Source organism: Phasianus colchicus, chromosome 2 (assembly GCF_987193195.1).
Source record: "Phasianus colchicus chromosome 2, bPhaCol1.hap1.1, whole genome shotgun sequence".
NCBI classification, from domain to species: Eukaryota; Metazoa; Chordata; class Aves; order Galliformes; family Phasianidae; genus Phasianus; species Phasianus colchicus.
In genome coordinates this window covers 26,459,808-26,479,477 of record NC_143437.1, presented here as the reverse complement: position 1 = coordinate 26,479,477, position 19,670 = coordinate 26,459,808, and the positions used below count along the sequence as shown (strand labels likewise).

Genomic DNA, 19,670 nt, shown 5'->3' with positions numbered 1-19,670 from the left:
CCCTTGCTAACTGATCTGTTATTCTGGTACTTGGTTGGTTACATTTCTCTACAAACACTCCTAGGAGTAAAATGATTTTTTCTGGAACTATGTCTTTCTCCCAGCTCCAAACACTGAAGAGCTGGCTGGCAACGTTTCCTAGATACTTGTTATAAAATAGTAGTATTTGAAAGTGTATCTTCTCTCCAAGAATTGCTAACAGCACTGCACTCTGGAGCGAGAGCTGACAGGTCGCATGTTCCTTTCCTCCTCCCCTGGTGCTGCTGACTCCAATAAGCTTTGATGCTCACAGGAGCCAGCATCTTCCCCTGTGTCCATCACATGGTCCTGTGCCTCTCCAAGGCATGTGTGGAAGAAGTCTGGCAGAGCAGCACTGAAGACTGAAAGACAGCAAGGGCTGTAACAGCCTCTGCACTGACACTGCTAGGGCATTGCATTGAGTTTGGACATTCCAGCGCAGCCTCCAAGATCTGCATGCTTTCTGCAGCAGTCTCTCAGCAATACAGAATGTCAAATGAGCATACAGAGGAGGAAGTGCAAAGCAAAAAGCATACTACAGAGCTATGAGGAGTACCAAACTAAAAAAAAGTCTCAGAAATTTATATGGATTTTTTTTTTTTCTGTGGTACAAATGGGTCATTTACAAAACGTGAGTCCAGAGAACAAAACCTCTACTTTAACTTAGGCACTAGATGGAAAAGTGCTTTTTGGACAAGTTGTGAAATGACAAAACTGGAAAACAAACTGTGCAGTGATTTTGGATGGCTTTCCTACCATGTTAGGCTTTGTGTTTTCATTGTTTCTGTAAAAGCTGAATTGGAGGCATTAGAAGAATACTGATTTTTGTTGAAGAGGACAGGTGGGCTGAGAGGCTGTTTGTGCTCCTGCTAAGCAGCCCTTTATGGAGCACAAATATCTTTGGGGTAATCCTAATTTTGCCAAAGCGGCACTTCAGTTTTCTGAGCTAAACTTGACCCCATAATGCAGTAAGGTCCAAATCAAAGAACACATTGAGAGATGGGCAGCAGCTCTCCAGTGCGGGTCTGCCCCAACTACCACTATTTAAGTGCTCTTTTTCACTTTTTCAGTTTATCTTAATACAGCCATCTCTTGAGATGGAAGTAGAGACTTTTGTGTTAAGGAAAACAAAGAATTTGAATCCTATACCTGGATAGGTACAACTTTAGCCTTCCTATTCATTTTGAGACACAGAAAAGCATAAACGAAGCTCACTGTCCAAGGCCACATCTCTTAAGAGATGAGCTATTTCAGGTGTTCTATTTATCTATTTTTTTTAATTGGGTTTTGGTGTTTTTCTGTCTCTTTGCAGGAGCACAAAGCCTTTTATTGTATAACATTACTTGAGTTAAAATAGTATAGTGAGAGCTAACAGGACTGAGAAGCCAGGCTCTTTGTGCAACCCTACTGTAATGTTTACTGCTCAGAGAAAATAGCTGGGTGTGTAATCGTCAGCCCTTGTGTGGACTCTGTGTGTGCGAGGGTGTGGATCCTTTAACAAAGCCTTTCTGTATTCAAACTGTTACCAAGTTATTGAAGTTAAATTGGTCTTGCTGGGAACTAACAAACAAACAAACAAAGTTATACTTAAAGTTGAATGACCTGCAGCCCAAAGAGAATGAGAATGAGCCCAAACAGCCACTGCCTCTAGGGTAAAGCTGGGCAAGCACTGTGGTGTGGCACTCCTGCTGAGCACCAGCCGTTTCCTCGGGTAAGGTGGCTCCAGATGGTGCTGTCATAGAAGGCAGTGAGAGACAGTGAATTTTTCATTGCATCTCCCACTCTAACCCATGCAAACCAAATGCACAAAGCTGAGATCCCCACCCACTCTCCTCAGAGGCAGAGCTGTTCCTGATGGGGTGTATTTGCCCTGCTGAGGAAAAAAATCAATAAGGGTACACTGAGAACTGCAAGAGTACTCTCTGTCTGTCCTCCACCCTCGGTCTATCTAAAACAAAGTTTATTTATTAACAAAAGCTCTTATTCCTGTTCTATGCAATAATTCAGGAAAAAAAAAAAAAAAAAAAAGCAGGAGTCAGATTTGCCAAATGCAAACTTCTGTTTTCAGCTATCACTCTGCTCCTGTCCCTGCTGCATTAACCCTGAGCGGGGATGGAGGAGGGACAGGACATCCTTTCACATGCTTATTTGCTTTCTCACACAATTTGAAAATATTCTCCAAATATAGGTCAAATGGAAAAGCAACTTAAAACCTCTTGTCAGGACCTGTGCTTGCAAAGTTCCGTTTTAAACAGTCCTAACTGGACGTACAACACAATCCAGTGTCCTCTCAATGAGGTTATGCTCATATTAGAAAAAACCTGATTGGGACCAACACTATTGGAATTGCATCTTCATTGCACATCCTCCATCGCCCACTTTTATTCTTCAATTCTTCCATTACAAAATCCCAATCAAGAAAAAGCAAAAAGAGTGTAACTAATTAGGTTTCTTGTACCAGGAACACACAATTCCCTAAAGCAGAAATGCCTTTCAGTAACACGCAACATATGCTTTCCAGTGTATCGGTGCCAGGGAAAAGGTTTGTGACAGCCTCAGAATGGCTACCTGCATACCCAGTCCTCTCCCACTGTGCAAGACAGATTTTCGCCCTTATCCTTCTCTCACACATGCCACACACTGTCATCAGGGGCAAAGAGCACCTCCCCCTCCACTCCAGAGCAGCCCACAGAGGTCCCTGAGGTGAAGGTAGAAAGCCAGCATCACCTACAAGGCCTCATCACCCACTGCTTTCAAAGCCCCGGTTCCCTCAAAGATTCAGTGTATTCGTTTCCTTTGTACCTATGGGTACCTGAGGTACTTTGGGAGTTTTCTATCAAACACAAATAGAGCTTTCGTCTTTGTTTTGTGGATTTTTCCACCACAGAAACATGCTGCAGTTATTTCTGTCTACCCGTTGTCCCAGTGGCCCTGCACAGGAAGATACGCTGAGCATCATCGCTGCCACTAAAGTAACAGAACTTCTTTCACCCAAAGACTTGCCCCTTTCTGACTACAACACCCTCTCAGGAGATTGTCCCTGACATGAAGCCTCGTGCAGCTGAACTAAGTCCTCACTTGGATTACTGAATTGTGCCACTCATCAGCATTTCCGTATCAGAGCTAAAATAATCCTTCCTGAAAACCACTTATCTTGGCTAAGTGGAGCAAGGGAATGTTTTTAAATCACTCTCCAGAAATGGCTGAAACAGGCATTTAGAAAAACAAGAATTTGAGTTGTGGACCGATCTTCAGTATTTTATGTCTCAAAATCCCTTTCTTTGTGGGTTCATCACCTTGCTAAAATTGTTTTAAGAATACAAATCCTTCCCACACAGCCACAGGCAAGTAACAGACCCACATCTATGCACATTTTACATTTGGAAGGCAAAATATAAAGGCTACTATCCCAGACATTTCAGATGAGGAAAGGCCAGTCTTACCTCATGGCTTACCCATGTCATGTTTTCCCTGTCCCTGCACCCTCCTGAGGAAAACCCTAAATAATCAAGGGGCTTTATACCAGCCATCTAATTTTTGTTACTTACTGTTGAAAGGTAATCAGTGTATGCTTTTGTCACATAAAAAGACAACGAGCTTTCCTAAGGAGATGACTGATGGCATCTTCATTTTCTGCAACACATACATTTCAGTTGCACGCAGCTATCTTTTGTATGTATTTGAGCTTCACACTGAAGGTGGATGCTTCCATCATGAGTAAGGCTGAGCATAGTGGCCATTCATTACAACATGTCCCTGAAATCTTAGAATTTTTAACTAGATGCTTCAAAAATAAAAACACTGTGGAAGAAGTCCAGAGGGCAGACCTCTTCACATTGGATGAACTGCAAAGAGGGTCCTCAGACTGCGTGAGGAGGCACGTTGCTCCCAGGGTATCAGCCCTGAGCTCAGAACACACAATGATCTCTCGTGGTGAAATGATCCATGTCAGCCCTGTCACACTACTGCAGAAAGGCAAGTACAATGAGCAGGGTTTAGGCATCCAACTGCCTCATGCTGCCTTTCCTTTCTCGCTTCTCAGCCCGGATTTACATTCCTGGCATAAGCTACTCCTTTAATGCCATTCGTCTAGCAGCACCAAATTTGATAAGAACAGCTGAGTGTTTTACATTTTTATGTCTGCTGAGGTGTCACCTGCTGGAGAGAGACCAACATCCCTCTGGGAGGGAAGAAAGCCAGAAGGACTGACTGGGAAGAACCTGAAAGGTGGTGTGAGGTTTATTTCCTTCTCTGGCCTGGCTGTCTTTTCATGGCTTTATCATAATTTCAGTAAAACATGAATGAAGCCTCCCAACTAAATTATTTAGCAACAGACATGTAGTTTGGTTGGTTTGTTTTAACGAGAAATCTCTGAAATTCCTTACAAGTTACATAATTCAGAGGATGCTGTTGGATTTCACTGCTACATAAAAAGGTTTTCCCTGTACATCACCTCCTTGTAAATCAAAGCGAGCACATAACGTTTCACTCTTCTTAAAACAATCATATATATCTTCCACGGAATAGTATCAGTCCCACAAATTTGCACTTATAATTGCTCAAGCATCAAGTCTGGTAGAGATATGAGAATGATGCAACATGGCAAAACCTTCTGTTAGACTCTTGAAATCAACCACTGAGTAAGTTTATGGCACCAGTTATTCTGAGGTACGTTGCTTTTTTATAATGAATCACCACTGTCTTGTTAAGACTTTTCCTCCTAATAGCAAAATCCTACTGATATCTCAATACTCTCATCCTGAAAGTAATAGACAAAAAAAAGTGTATTTTATTGCAGTTACACCATAGCACATTTCTAATTACAACAGACTTGCTGCTAAATTCCCAGAGAGGTCAGAATAAGGTCGGTCATGAGTTTCACACTTGTAACCTTGCTTTCATCCATAGCTGCTAAACCAGCTGGTTTATAAGGCTGATGCATCATACTATTTAAAATAATAGTCTTGGTTAGAACAACTTTTAAAAAGCCTTCAAAAAGATCAAGGAAGTAAATAAGGACTCAATCCTGTGAGTTTTTAATAAGATTCAAGCATGTATATAAACCCACTGACAACTCTACAGATCTCAGTGGCCGCAAACATCTCTGAATGAGAGCGGAGTCACACAAAGCCATCAGAAAACTTCAAATTAAATTCAGGGATCATTGACTCCACCTCTTGGCTCCATACATCACCACCCAACACCCAAGTCCTGTGTCTGACAGTGCTGTCCTACTGTTCCTTGAGCTCCAGCAGCTCAGGACTGTGCCTATTGCCCATGGGCAGCCTGTTCCATTCCCACTGCCCTCTGGTGCAGACCCTGACCCTAAGCCCCAGCTGCCCCTCTCCTGACAGCTCCATGCCATTCCCTTGGGCCCCGTTGCTCCCTGTGAGGAGCTGCAGCCACCATGAAGCCTCCCCTCAGCTCCTCTGCTCTGAGCTGAACAAACTCAGGGACTTCAGCTGCTGCTGCTTGTCACACATCTTGCTCTCCAGACTTTTTACCGGGTTTGTATTTGTAGCCCTCCTTTGGATGCCCTGTAATAGTTTTATGCCATTCTTATACTGTGGTGGTCAAAACTGCACACAGCGTGCAAGCTAGGAATGAATTAATAAGCATTAAAAAAAAAAAAAAAAAAGAGGAGAAAAAAGCAACAATAATCCAAAGTATTATAGGTGCTACTTTCTCTGAAAGCAGGGAACATGAGGAACCTTCACGGGAAGAGCCCTCTGGTTCACTCACAGGCAAGGAAGGTGGTTACCATACACAGGCAGGGAGAAAAAACAGATGGTATGAAACACCATGGAAATCCCAGTGAAAACAGGCAGCGAGACTATGGGGACCTCCATTCTTTCAACTCTCAACTCATTCCACTCTGAAGAGTGGAGGGCACTGCACCCTAGCTGTCTCTAGATCTTCTCCACTTCACCTCTAAAAGTGCACACAGACAAAAAGTAAAGGGTAATCGCTCTTCTTTGAGCACCAGCTCCTTTCAGAGCTCTGGGTGCCTTAGCAGTTCTTAGTTAATCTAGAGCATAAACTAGTTTTCCAGCTAACTGATAACAGCAACCTGGGCCAAAACAACTATTAGACAGTCCTTGACTAAGGTCCATAAGGCATGTCCCTAGAGGTATTCTCTAAAAACATAACAGAAACTCTCTGTAATCTTCAATTTAAAACTCAAGAAACTACTGTTTATGGATCTAAATTGTCTCGCCTTCTGCCAGCAAATTTGAATTTCTCACTTGGAAGTAGAAGAAATGCATCAGGAGTACTGCTTTGTCTAAATTGAGATTTGAGTAACAGATTGTACTTTCTTTTAGTCCTTGCATATCAGGTCTACACAGGAGAGCAGTTTGACTGCTGACTGACTGCTTGTTTTGGATAAAACTGAAATGTCCATGAAAAGGAGAAATCAGTTGAGTTTACCTGTCATCACAGTAGGTGAATTTCATGTCCATGCTATGGCGACTCATAAAGGTCTTGCTGTCCAGAGGGATATCAATATTTGAAGGATGCTGAATAGGCTCACACATTATTATAAGGCAGGTGAGAAGAGGCTCTTTATACCCACACAAAGTGTGAGGAGGACAAGTGTTGTACACTTTAACTTGTCCAGTGCAGTGCAAAACCTGAAATAACAATTTGTGAATGAAAAACAGACTCATAACATATGTTCCCTACAATCCAGAATGTCTTCTTAAAAATAAAACAAATCAACAAAAAAACAACAAAGTCAATGCTTATGGCTAAAATGGTACCTTCCATGTGGCAGATTTGAGGTTAACTGTTCTGCCTCTGTTGGTAACGGTGCATTTCATCCTCATGAAGAAGTCACGCTCAGTTGACATCTCCTTGTTTTTCTTTCCGAAGCCTGGACCTACAAAAGGAAAGTGGCAAATGAGTATTCTCAGTTTTGTTTCTTGATTTATCCTGTTTATAAGCACAAAAGATGCAATAGAAATAATAGACTAATTCTCAAGTAAGGTAGCTGCAGAGACCATCAAAGATGCATGGACCATTGAAAAGCAGTTTGTAGATCATAAACTTTAAGTGAAACTTAAATAGGACTTTTTGCATCAAAACTTATGTTTTAGCTTGCAGCACATAAATCTTTGCAAAGAGTTACAAGAGAAAACATTCCACCTGTTTTAACTTGATGAAAGGAAAACACTAAACAAACAGCTCTGAGGTCTATCATACATAAGCAGTATTTAGCAAAACAAAACAAAACTAATCTGCAAAGAATTGAATAACAGTTGATGATTGCTCTAGGAACAAAAATTCTCTTTACTATGACAAACAGGTCTCTACTATTGGTCAATTACTTCATTTGGTTATTTAAAAGCAAACTCTTTATTTCAGTATTACCATTTTTCAGACTCAGATTCTCTCTAATTTCTTCATGATCGCATGGATGAGTGAAGTCAAAAATGCTGTGTCCAGTTAATTCCACCTATTTAGAAATAAAAATGATCCTTATTCAAATAAGAGCAACACATACAGAAAATAATGTGAATCAAATGGATCAAGAGACAATTTTGAGGGACTTGTCTTTTCTTGCTGAGAATTTTAGTTGCTCATTTATATGCTTTTAAGTATCATCTGTTTAGAAGAAAATGTTGCTACAATTAAATACACTAACAGTGGCTTCGGGTTCATTTCCAGTATCCAAAGACACTATAACTTTGATAGAAATGGAGAGAGAAAACAACAATAGAAACAGTGCTACCTGGCATACAGGGCATCTGTCTGACAAATAAGACAGTCTATTTCTATTTTATTTTATTTTTTACATTTTCCAGAAACACATACTTGTTTTTCTGCATTTAGGCATATGTCTAGTTTCTAGGAATTGTATTACAAAGACAGGAAAGTGTGAGGGAACAAGTTACCTGGGTGAGACCCATGTATTTGTTGACATTCTCTGACAAAAAGATCATGTCTCCATCCTGTGTCACCACGGCAATAAATCCCTCCAAAGCTTTCAGGTACAAGTTGTCCATCTGCTGGTCTGCCTCTAATTCATTCTCATTATCAGCACATACTGAGGAAAAAAAAGAAAAAAAAGCATCTAAAATCTTTGGTCAGCCTTTTTCAGCACCACCACATCCAATAACAAGGCAACAAAATATTTTTCTGCTCTTTGAATTTCCTTTCCATAAATCCCTTCTGGTGGAGCCTATTTTTTCTCCTTTTTTGAGAAGAACGTGATGTTCCTATGGAAAGGCAGGAGCTACTTTGCTAAACCTTTTAACAAACACAACAGATTCTCTATTGACCTTGTTTGCTTTTCTGCTGGACGTGTTTTTAGTGCATAACACTGCCAATACTCAGACATGAAGTGCAGATTCTGGACATCCATCCTTTTGGCTACACGTTACCTTCACATCTAATAGGTGCCAAGCGCAGGGCAGATCTCAGAGAAGGCAACTGAATGGTCTTAACAAGAAATATTAACATCAGGTCAGGTTCTCTAAGGAGTTCAAATACTCTTCCTATAAAGCATGCCTATATACCTCTGCACTCAGAATGGAGATGTCTGTTAATACTACCTTTAGAAGAAAAAGTAGAAAAAGTCCCTTGAAGTCCTTTCAGGGACATCTCTCATCTAACAATTCTCAAAATTCCTATAAAAAATCCAGATCCACCCCATCAATACTTGCTTTTACATCTGCAGGAGTCAGAACTCCATCCACCTCTGACACATGTTGTTACCTGCCTATGTTCCCTCCTGACCCACAAAAGGAAAAGCTTCAGATCCCACACATTTGCCTACAAAGCGTTCACAAATTCAGCCCATCTTAATATTTTCAGGGAAGTGCTACTGCTGTGCTGAAATCTAAGGCCTTGCTGGAAAATTGAGGACAGCCTTGCTTTATTTTGTGTTTTTGTTTTTGATACTCACCTTCCTGGTTTTTGTTTTTGTTTTTTTTAATTTTATTATTATTTTTTTTTTAGGCTTGGCTGTAGAGATGGCACTGCTATGCCTTCAGTGTGTGTGCTCCACCTCCTGAAATGGGATACAATAGGTAGGCATGGCTGCAGGAGAAGAGAGTAAACACACTGCTCTTCCTAATGCCTCCTCTGCCTTCACAGGTTTAAGTCCATCATCCAGCTGGCCATACAGTGCTCTCACCTTTTCAACTCCCACACCACTTCAGCCTCATAAATAAGAAGCCTGCAGATGACTTCTACATGATTGGTACAGACAAACTTCTTTGTAGGGAGGGCTCAGGCTGAGCCCACCAGAACTGTGCTGGCCGGGGGCTCCAATCCTACTGCATCAGCCTGCTGTGCAAGAATAGGGAGACTCAAAGAAGTTGCTTAGAGTAGTTGTTTCGCTTTGTTGGTTAAATGTTCCAATTTCAGCACAGAGATTTTGATTGTGAGCAAACTTGAGAAAAGTATTTCATTCATTTGTTTTTCTTCCCCATTCTAAAACAATACATTCATATTCTCATCTTGTGAAGAGGTTAGTTTCAGGAGAAGTCTAAGAAGCAGAACTGGAGTGTTGCTTTGCAAAGTGCATTATTGGAAATGACTTTTTTTGTTGTTGCTTTGTTTTTCTTCGCCAGTAGGGAAGAAGCTAAGCCAAACTAACATGGTTCTTACTTTTGAGTGTGAAACAGCTATGATTAAAGGAGGAATCTGATCTTTTCACCTCCTGCAATTGCACCTCTAATACCTAAGTCTAGACCAGAGCAAGCACAGAGGGATGAGCACTTGCAGCGTGCAAATCCTGTTTGGAACAGATGAGTGATAACAAAACTGACATCAGCTTCTGCACCTCTCTGACAGCTGCCAATCACCCATCCTGCAAGCACTGGAAGGAGCTGGTCCAGACCCAGAGACATCAGGAGCACTTTGGGTCCCAAACTTTGCTTCTTAGCACGGCCATTTGGGTAAAGAGGAGAAACCCAGTATGGGCAGCACAGGCTGGCAGTGCACTGTGCATTGACTTCTTGTCCCTGCACTGTGCATTGAACTACACGCGCAGGGGCCAATTCCTCCTCAGTACAAAGCAACTGGCTTCAGGAAATTACATCAGGGCCAACGTTTAAAATACAGAAAATACACAATAATATATTTGAATAGTATGTACTTTGACCATAATGACATTTAGGTGGGGAAAAAAAATGGTAAGTGACCATCTGCTCCCAAGCTTGTTTCTGCTGTGTAAAGAATGTCAAGGGTCTTTTTTAACTTTTCCGGATGCAAACAAATGGTTTATTCAGCAAGGATCATGGCTACAGCCCAAGACAATCAGCCAAGTGTGGGCTCAGAAAAAATGACTTTTCAGCTCTAACCCCAGACCCTCCTTTCCATTTTTTTTTCCAGCTCATTAAGTTTGCATTAACAAAACATCACCATTCAAAGGCAGGAAGGCTATTCAAAGCAGTTGTATTCTTAAATGCCTCCAACAGTGAAAGACAAACATTTTACTTGTATTATCAGGTGATTAAGTTTGGTTTTCCATGTATATAAATTATATTACTTGTACAAACACATAGAGAGGACATAGGATCACTCACATCAGGGCTGCAGGTTCAAACCCTTAAGGTCTCAGTCCAGCAAAGCACTTAAAGACACAGCCAGCCTTAAAGTTGAAAGTGGTTACAGGGATTTGTTGGATCAAAGTTTAACTGTATTATTAAAATTACCTTCGTCCAGCTGGAGGCATCTGTGATGTGGGCTGGGAGGAGGGAGGGGAATGGTGTGTGCTGCTGTGCCTCCTCGTGGTTGCCAGCCCTGTGGGCATCCCCAGCAACCTCCCCAGAGGATGGGGAGAGGCCCCTGAGCTGGTCATGTTTTCCCCTGCCCAGGTTCCCTGCAGAGGCCCCCAGTAGGCACAAATAGTGCTAAGCCCCTGAGCAGCACAAACTGAAATCGCCAGTCTGCAGCAAAGAAGGAGGCTGGCACCACTGCTGTGCCCCTGCTAGGCCCCGCATTGGGGGCTATGCAGTATAATTACATTAATATAATTAATACATAAGAATCCCTCCTTTGGCTACACTTACAATGTTACAGCTTGTTCCCTTTCTTTCTCCTGTGAAAATCAGTAACTGTTAATACACAGAGGATATATGCACATTAGGAGAATGATACAATGGGCACAATTAAGCTATTCCTACCTGCAAAAATCTGGTTTTCTTTAGAGCAAATCTATTTAACAGCAGAAGAACAAATAAAGCCACTGCTGCTGTGAGCTAGACCCAGAAAGCCTAGTTATCTTTCACTTTGCTTTGAATTTTCTTCACAAGTTTACGGTAGGGCCGGGCTGGAGCGTTAGCGTAAGGAATTTCAGCTCCAAATGGAAAGCTGAGGCCAAATGAAAGCAGGAGGTCTGCATGAGGAGGAAGAGGCAAACAGCCTGAGATTTCCAGTAGGCCTGAGGCCACTTATCTGGGCAGTGGCAACCCATGCAGATTTGCCAGCCTTTTCCAAGTCTTAAAGAAAGTTAACTGTGGATCCAACTTACCCTGATTTTTAGGAAGAATTTTTATTGTCATCATCACTCTTTAAAAGAGCTGCTATATGAATTTTGTGATAAGGATGAACTTATTTTTTGCCTGCGATTATTTTCATTTCCCCACTAATAACCAGATTATCTCAATTCAGGTAGCAGGACAATAGGAGAGTGGACTGCAGATGTTCCAGTCTAGCTATAAATTAATGCAGCAGAATGAAGCATTGTAATATAACTGTTCATATTATAGTTCCATTTATGGACCTCAGCCAAGATTATTCTTATACACTACTAGGAAAGCCTATAGGAGAGGGAGAATCCCTGTCTTGCTGAGATGCGTAGATCTTGAAATAAGTCATAGAGTCACAGAGGTGGCATCCCTGGTGCTTCTACAGCACACCCAGGAGCACAGCAATAGTGTCCCCAGACCCCATGCAATGCATTCACATTGCCTCAAGGCAGTATTTCTCAGTCTGCATTGATTTTTGATATGGCATTTTCGCAGTCTATTTCTCACTCTGTATCAAATTTTGAAAAGCATTTTTAATCGGCTCTATTTTGAAAAAAAAATTGTACCAACTGTAGTAGAATGTATTCATCAACAAGAAACTTTGAACTGTAATGGCAAATGCTTATTGCAGTGTTTATGATAACCTTTAATGCTAAAAATAGCTCCTGTAAACAAGCTTTGATTAATTCCCACTGTCAGGATGTGCTCTGTTCCCAAGTTTAAGAACACTTTTTCCGTAGATGCTTGCTCATTTCCTTCAGTCCAACCTCTTGAAATGAATCTGAAGGCTCAAACTCTAGGCTCTCCTTACTGCTCAGGTACAAACAGACTGCTAGCAAACAGCCTCTGCTCCTTTCAACAGCTTTGTTCTGACTAGGAGGTGCTTTTTTTTTTTGTCAGTTCAGAGATACAAAATGTTTAAAGAGGCTTCTACAAGGCGTCACATAACCAACTCCACAGACTTGTCAAGGTTTGTCTCTTATCCTGAATCCAGCAAGTACCAGAAAGTTGCTCAGATGTCATGTATAGTAGACACAAGGCTGCAAGTCTTCTAGAGGATTGTAAAAGCTGCTTGATGCCAGTCATCAGAAGTTAGGCAATATGTAAGAGCAGCTTTAACCTGCATCAGAGAGGGCAACTTTGGGACAGACCTGTCTCTTCCCAGTTTCTTTTTTTGCATTAGAGGAAAGCAACAGATTTCCCCCTCCCTCCCTCCTCCCCCCCTTCTTGACGGAAGAGTACATCCTGTTCAAGGGGTTATTCTCAATATATCCAATAAATGCTTCGGTTTAGATATCACAAAAAAGCTACTCTTAAACCTGAGTCTTCCTGAAGGGTTCCTATCTCTAGGAGCACAAAAAAATTTGATAAAGAAAACACGTTAATGCTGAAATTTTACTGCAGTTTGTACCTAGCCAAATCCCTCAGATTCTACTCTGAGAAAGTGCTTTGAGACATGCTGCAGTTGGTGATGAGTGGAGGGATGCAGCATCACATCAGACCAGGCTGTCTGAGCACACCTTCCCTCAGAAGGGATGTCACTTCAGGCAGCTGAGGGCACTCAGTACCCATCTCCACTCAATCGTACCAGCACAGCTGGCACAGAGCTAGTTTCCAATTTAATGAAAGCAAACAAGCGGACAAGCTATTTTTAAAGCACTGTTTTATGCCACAATGGTCTGAGATTAGATGCAGCTTGTCCAGACATTCAAAAACAATGCCCACATCAGTTCTCCTTGCAGTTTGTGCTCTCCCTTAAAAGCACAGAGAAAAGCTATTTTTTCCCTTCTGCTTCCCACTGGCTTTCCTGCTCTGTTGTCTCCCTCCCTTGAAACAACTTCACACTGGCTTCCTTGTGGCCTCCCTTCTCCCAAACAACTTCCCGTCTGCTTCCCTGTTCCCTCCCCATTTCTTCTGCTGTCTGCCTGCACAGAAGTGACTCCCACCCAGCTTCCTTTGCTGGATTCTCTGCAGAAAAGACACCTGGGTGACTGTACAATTAGCATGAGATTGAAGAAAGCTGATAAAGCTGTGCTCGCCTGATTAGCCTAACTAAAAAGTCAGCAGCCCTGGCACATTGGTGCCAAGGTGTCCTGGTTGCAGTAAGTCCTCTATCACATGGGCGGTCCAAATAAACACTTAAAATTATTGGCACCCCATCTAGGCTTTCTAATATTCAGACAACAACACACTGAGTAAGCCTTAGAAAGTATCGCAATACTAAGGGAGACAGATTTATTATTGTGTGGAAAAAGACAATTATTTTTCTCTTGCTATCCATTCATACCCGAAAAGCACAAGCTGTACTAGGGAATAGTAACATATAAATACTGGTATTAGTCTTTCTGACTATGCTGAAAGATATAAGCTCCTAAATCCAAAAGCTCCAATATAGATAACCACCAAACAGCCAATTTTTAGCAGCAACTTTCTGGGATCAAAGCCTTTACTTGAACAAAGATCTATTCTAAATTTATCCCAATGACATTAATGCAGCAACGGCAAAATGTATTATGCCAACAGAATTAGAAGACAGCTTGAAAAATATTTAAGAGGTCATAATTAAATGATATTTCTACTAACATTCCAATTATACCGCGTACTGTTGTGTGCACAACATGGAAACAGTATTATAAAGCCATTGTTTCAGTTTGCTTCCTGTGATACTAATCTCAATCAGGCCGTCAGACTAACAGCCTGCATTTCTAAATGTTAAAGGCTTCCTCTCCAACATTCCCACACAGAATTGCCTACTGTGAAAATCAAAGGGAAACGCGTTACTAAGTAAAGAAGCAACTTTTATAAAGCAAAGCCTGGTATTTTTTACCCTTTTGAACTCTGAGATATACAACCAGCTATTTCCTATTATGATAGGATGCAAGGGCCCGGCGGAGGCCCCGCCATGGCTGCAGGAGAAGCGCGCCCGCAGCCCAGACGCTGGGCCTTCCAGCAGCACGTAGCGCCGAGCTCAGTGCATGCTCAGACTCCAGGCTCTGCCTTTCACCTGCTGGAAGAACGTAGGCATAGATCTCCCAAAGTCTCAGCTTTCTGTCAACTAAATAATCATTATGCAGGCACAGCTAGCCAAACAGTCAAGTTACACAAGTGAGAAGTTCTGTTCCAAGTCAGGGAATAGCACAACGGGACAACAGGCATTCAGTGCCAAGGGACTGAGGCTGGCACACTGCCTGAAGCCATCCATCCATCTGGAGCATGAGGATACCCCATCCCTGGAAGTGTCAAGGCCGGGTTGGACGGGACTCAGGGCAGCCTGAGCTGGTGGGGGGCAGCCCTGCCCACGGCAGGGGGCTGGAATCAGTTGGGTTTTGAGTCCCTTTCAACTCAAGCCATACTGTGATTCTGCGTGCTTGCAGAAAGATGAGGAGATGCAGTCCCACAAAAGCTCTCGCTTGCCCTGTTCCCAGTAAAACTGCCATGTATCGAGATGTGTCCTCATTTGAGTACCATGCCCACAAACAGCATTATTAAATATGTCTTCCACCAGGAGCTTATGATATAATTAATAATAAATAACAAAAATGCTAATCAAGTACTATGTTTTTCTCTACTAACTTCTGAAGTATTTACCAAACTGTATCCCCGGCTTATTTTAGCGACACTGTGTGTGTGTGTGTGTCTATATATATATATAGTAAATGTTATTTCAATTTCCTAATTAATGACAGAACATAAACTCCCACTTAACTCTAGTTTACACTAAGAGTCTAGCCCAAATAATCAGTACTGTTCCATGAAGACAACATAAAGCAAAGAGGTCTGCAGGCTGGGGTAGGTGTTTGTCTCTCACGCATGCTCCAGCTCTCTACCACCCCATAGTTCCGAGTTACTCTGTCAGAGACGACAGAAGAAGCTCTGTGCTACCCAGCACTGGAGTTAGGCTCCTCAAATGCAATGCAGAGCTAATGCTAAATTCCAGTCTGCTAGATGTGACTGTCAAATGGGGGCAGTTTTGGTTGGGGCTTGGAAAGAGGAAAACCAACAGGCATCTCATTAGCCACTTCCATTTCACTCCATGCTCTTGACAAAATCTCTTCATATGGGAGTCAAAAAATAATCATTTTGAATTAAATTAGACATCCTAATAGAGAAAATTTGTGTCTTTATGAAGACTGACATTGCTCAGCAGACCACAAAGACTTTGATTCCGCTCTCACAGGAACAGGTCAGGAAAACAACACCTTTCCTACATTAGCTGCATTGAGTAAGTATTGTACAACAGGCCTGAAAGGCAGAAGCATTTCAAAAACTCTGCCAAAAGTCTGCTTAGAAATGCCTATATTCAATTTTCCCACTTTGTCTCCAGAGGGGAAGAAACAGTGCTCAAACTGATAGAAATTTGCTTTGGTTAGAATAGTACTCTACCTATGTGAAATTCAGGAATCTCAGCAAGCACACTGTAATCAAAAGAAATAATGTCTCAAAATTATTATTCTGATAAAGAAAGTTCTCTCTCTGATAACCACTGTATTCCAAAGCCTGATAGGTGTTCTTTTTTCAATATTCAGGGCTAAACAGTTTCAGCTTTCTTGTTTAGCTTGATTTAAGCCTTAGCCAAACTCGGAAGAATATAAGTAGCAGATGAGCAAGGAATTACAAGTACTCAGTGGTTTTCTAGCTTGAGTTCTTTCATTTCCATGTATTCCCCATGTCAGAAAATAACATCCAATTCTGCTAAAAAATCAGTCCCTTTAGACTAACTTAAGCTCAATCCCTCAAAAGGGAAACATTTAAAGATTTTGAAACTCTGATCCACACCTCCATGGACAAATCTGCATGAGGTGACTTAATCAAAACCAGTATTTTAACTGGGGAAGCAGATCAGACTAAAGGCTAAGAAAACAACTAACGTAGAAGAGATTTGGAACATCGTTAAAACAGCCTGTCACAACTGTAACATTTCATTTCCAGATTCCTGTCTAAATGCTTGGTCATGGTGATACCTCAAAAAAATGTACATCGGCTACACAAATCACACTGGTTTTCAAGCACTGTTGCAGAAGACACACCAAAGTATGCAAATATATGAATAATATATTAATATATTGAGTTGTCATCAGTATCAAATAATACAATCTTAACCCTCAACACGAAAGAAGTGCTGAACCAAATATTTTGTCTGTAGAACTTTGTCAATAAATGGAAGTGTATTTGAAAAGTTCACTTTAAATTCAACGGTTTTCAGGTCAGCAAATATTTTCTTCTCACAATGACAGCATCAAACTGTTTTGTTTGAACATCCACAGACACAAGCATTATTTATATTATCTGTTACAGTCCTGCAGAAGTTTGCTTTTCCTATTCTGTACCAGTCACTAGCTCATCTGATGTAAATATTTGTAAAGCTGAAGCTGGTGGTGGGTTTTTGGTTTGGTTTGTTTTTTTTTTATTTTTAACAAGAAAGCCAGTAAAAAACTGGCTTGCTGTATAGCATTTTAAAGAACGTTTACCTATTTAATGCACTTCAAGCATTAATTACATGGAGCCATCAAAGATTATTTCCAAATGCTGTTTAGCAAATAAACTTTCCTTTTTACAGAAGTAAACACTAAAATCCAATTCTATAAGTTAAGGTAAAAAGCCCATAGTTCATAAAATAGTCGTAGTAGAGTCCATAATAGCTACAAATAATATGGGACATACAGACAGAACTGAATCTGTTGTATCCTTCAGACTAAGAACAACAAACCAACAACACACTTTTCCAGGGGATGAGATACTTCCTAATGGCATTTATGAAAGCAGTTGTTATGGTATGACTCAATTTTTCTAAAGAGAGGGAGGGCAATTGTGACCTTATTGGGAGTTTTGCCATGAATGAAGTAGAAGACAAAATTTTGGCTTTGCTTTTCACAAACAGTTCACCATTTCTTTTAACATAAAGTCAGTGTAAAAGTTTCCCCAGACACAACAGTTATTTTCATTGATTCTACATTTGTTGATTCAAACAACAAATTTCTATCAATGTGATTAAGCAAATATAGGTGCAAAATAAGAATATTGTTCATTTTATCAGTTTTAACAAGTTAAAAATGTAATGCTGGTTTAACATTTCAGATTAGGCCAAAATAAGCAATGCTGATTAAATAGAATCCATTCATATCAATGATTTCAAAGTTGTTTACTTTAGCTCTCTCACTCTGCCATATATAGACAACCTACTACTCATTACCAGTGTGTAGAACAATCAGGCCTTCAGAACAAAGTATTGGACCTTTGGAACTTCCCAGCTGCCTTCTGAATGCAGTGGAATACACATGCTTGCCATGCTATATTCAGATGTGCTTATTTCAGCATGGAAGCTTAAGGTATACGTCTGAGTTCTGATTAAACTCCTAAAAGCTCAAAACATTGTAACTAACTTTTATAGACCACATTCAATTGTTCTTAGAATTCAGCTCATACAGATGCAAAAATGCATCAGTCGTTAGTTGGATAATGGAAACCTTATATGACTAGCGTCACTCAGATTTTCTATCTCAGTTCAAATACAGACAATCCTTCTTGGGGAAACAAAACAAAACAAAAACTGTAAATCTCACAATATCCTCACTATACAAGCAACTGTGTCTTGTTCTCCTTTTAGGATCTTGCATGGGTCATGCACGTTCTTACCAAGCCGCTATCAACTAGCATCGACAACTTCTTTTAGCCAGACATTACCTGAAGACAGAAGCTTGTGGGTGCGTAAGAAACTGATTGCCAGGCGCATGATGGATGCCTTGTCCAGGTGGGAGCTGACATTGTGGGGCAGGGGCAGTTCATGAGCCAGTTCGTAGAATACTTCCGTCTCTTTGCTTCTCCTGCACCTTGCTGCATCTCTTGATTTCTCCTTTCTCCGCTCAGAACTGCTCCTACCACGTAGAGGAGAGAAAGGAAAAAAGCATGTTTTAAAATGCAATTCACAACTTCAGAGAGGCATTTATACGAGTTAGCCTTGTCATCAATGAATCCATTCTGTCAGCTGGTTTAAACTCCATTGACCGAACATTAATACTCATTTGCTCATTTAAAGTGAGAGTTAGGAGGGGGACTGCTGCAACTGGAAAATCACCCTTCAGACCCCTTGAGTCCTTGCTGAATGTAACAGGTTCAAGATCTGTTTTAGCTGAGATTAAAAATGAAATAGCAAATTATTATTCCTGAGACAGTATATGCTAAAAATTGTGTGATATCTAAATTTGTTTTGTTCAATCTACAATAATTCACTAGAAAAACACGTCAGAATCAGTTGGCAATTCATTCTAAAGCTGGAGAAATTGCAGAGCACATGTGTTTGTGTCATGGATAAAATGAATTGCAATTGTTGTTCCCTGCATTAAAATAAAGGTAATAATAGGGTATCCAACTATGCATGTACAGCTGTCTCAGTTCTTAGCGCTACTCTGAAAAACCCAACTTTCCTTGACCATGAAGAACATAAAATGGGAAAGAAAATACTGCTGCATGCAAGAAATCACGCCTTAGTAAAAGCTATTTTAATGAAAACAATGTCTCTCCATTGTCCATGAGAACAGACACCTTCTTGAGTGAAACAACAAGACGAATAAAGACAACCTCCCTTAAACACCACAGAGAACAGAAGAGCAGGAAATAACAAAGGGGAAGACATTTTATGAAGCAAGTATACAAAACTAAGCCACCAAGGGACACAAAGCTAAATTTAACGTGAGAAACACAAAGGCTACATTTATTATGGATTCGGGATACAATCGTTTAAGAAAACTTCACTGACTTGTGTTTCAGAAAATACAATTCTTTTACTTCAGAGCATAAAGAACCCAATGTTATTGGAAAAAAAAAGTTCAAAAACTACCAATTGTTTCAACCTAATGAAGTTCTGCTGATATTACAAGTTTCTTTCACTTGCACGAGTTGAGGTTTCACACTGTAATTACTTCCATACAGAATAGATAAATTTTTCTGTCAGACTTCTATAATGGAGTATCAGTGCAAATTGCACAGCTCAGATGAGTACAAGTTGTGGAAAAGATTGACCAGACCATATGTGCTGATACACATTCATTTCTAGAATCACCATGGGTGGGTCTCTTCTTGCCAAGCCTTACAAATATTTCAACTTGCCATTTCCAGTGTTAAAGAAATGAGTCTTTAAAGCTTAAAAAACTCCCCATCAGAACAGAACATTTCACT

At 40.8% G+C, this 19,670-nt stretch overlaps 1 protein-coding gene and 1 long non-coding RNA gene across 3 annotated transcripts in view; one reads left to right on the top strand and one right to left on the bottom strand.

The window, feature by feature from the left end:
- LOC149918903 (uncharacterized) overlaps window positions 1-18,239 on the top strand; it is a 69,461-nt gene extending 51,222 nt beyond the window's left edge. For both annotated transcript variants that reach the window (XR_016464059.1, XR_016464058.1), the window contains one exon: window positions 18,103-18,239. This is a non-coding gene — a long non-coding RNA (uncharacterized LOC149918903). The remainder of the gene's footprint in view (window positions 1-18,102) is intronic.
- The window catches only part of EPAS1 (endothelial PAS domain protein 1), a 78,578-nt gene that overhangs the window by 16,762 nt on the left and 42,146 nt on the right, over window positions 1-19,670 (bottom strand). The window contains exons 2-6 of the mRNA XM_031594634.2: window positions 18,180-18,370; window positions 7,914-8,065; window positions 7,390-7,474; window positions 6,780-6,898; window positions 6,448-6,650 (exon numbers count right to left, since the gene is read on the bottom strand). Coding sequence (XP_031450494.1) covers window positions 6,448-6,650; window positions 6,780-6,898; window positions 7,390-7,474; window positions 7,914-8,065; window positions 18,180-18,370 — 750 coding nt within the window. The remainder of the gene's footprint in view (window positions 1-6,447; window positions 6,651-6,779; window positions 6,899-7,389; window positions 7,475-7,913; window positions 8,066-18,179; window positions 18,371-19,670) is intronic.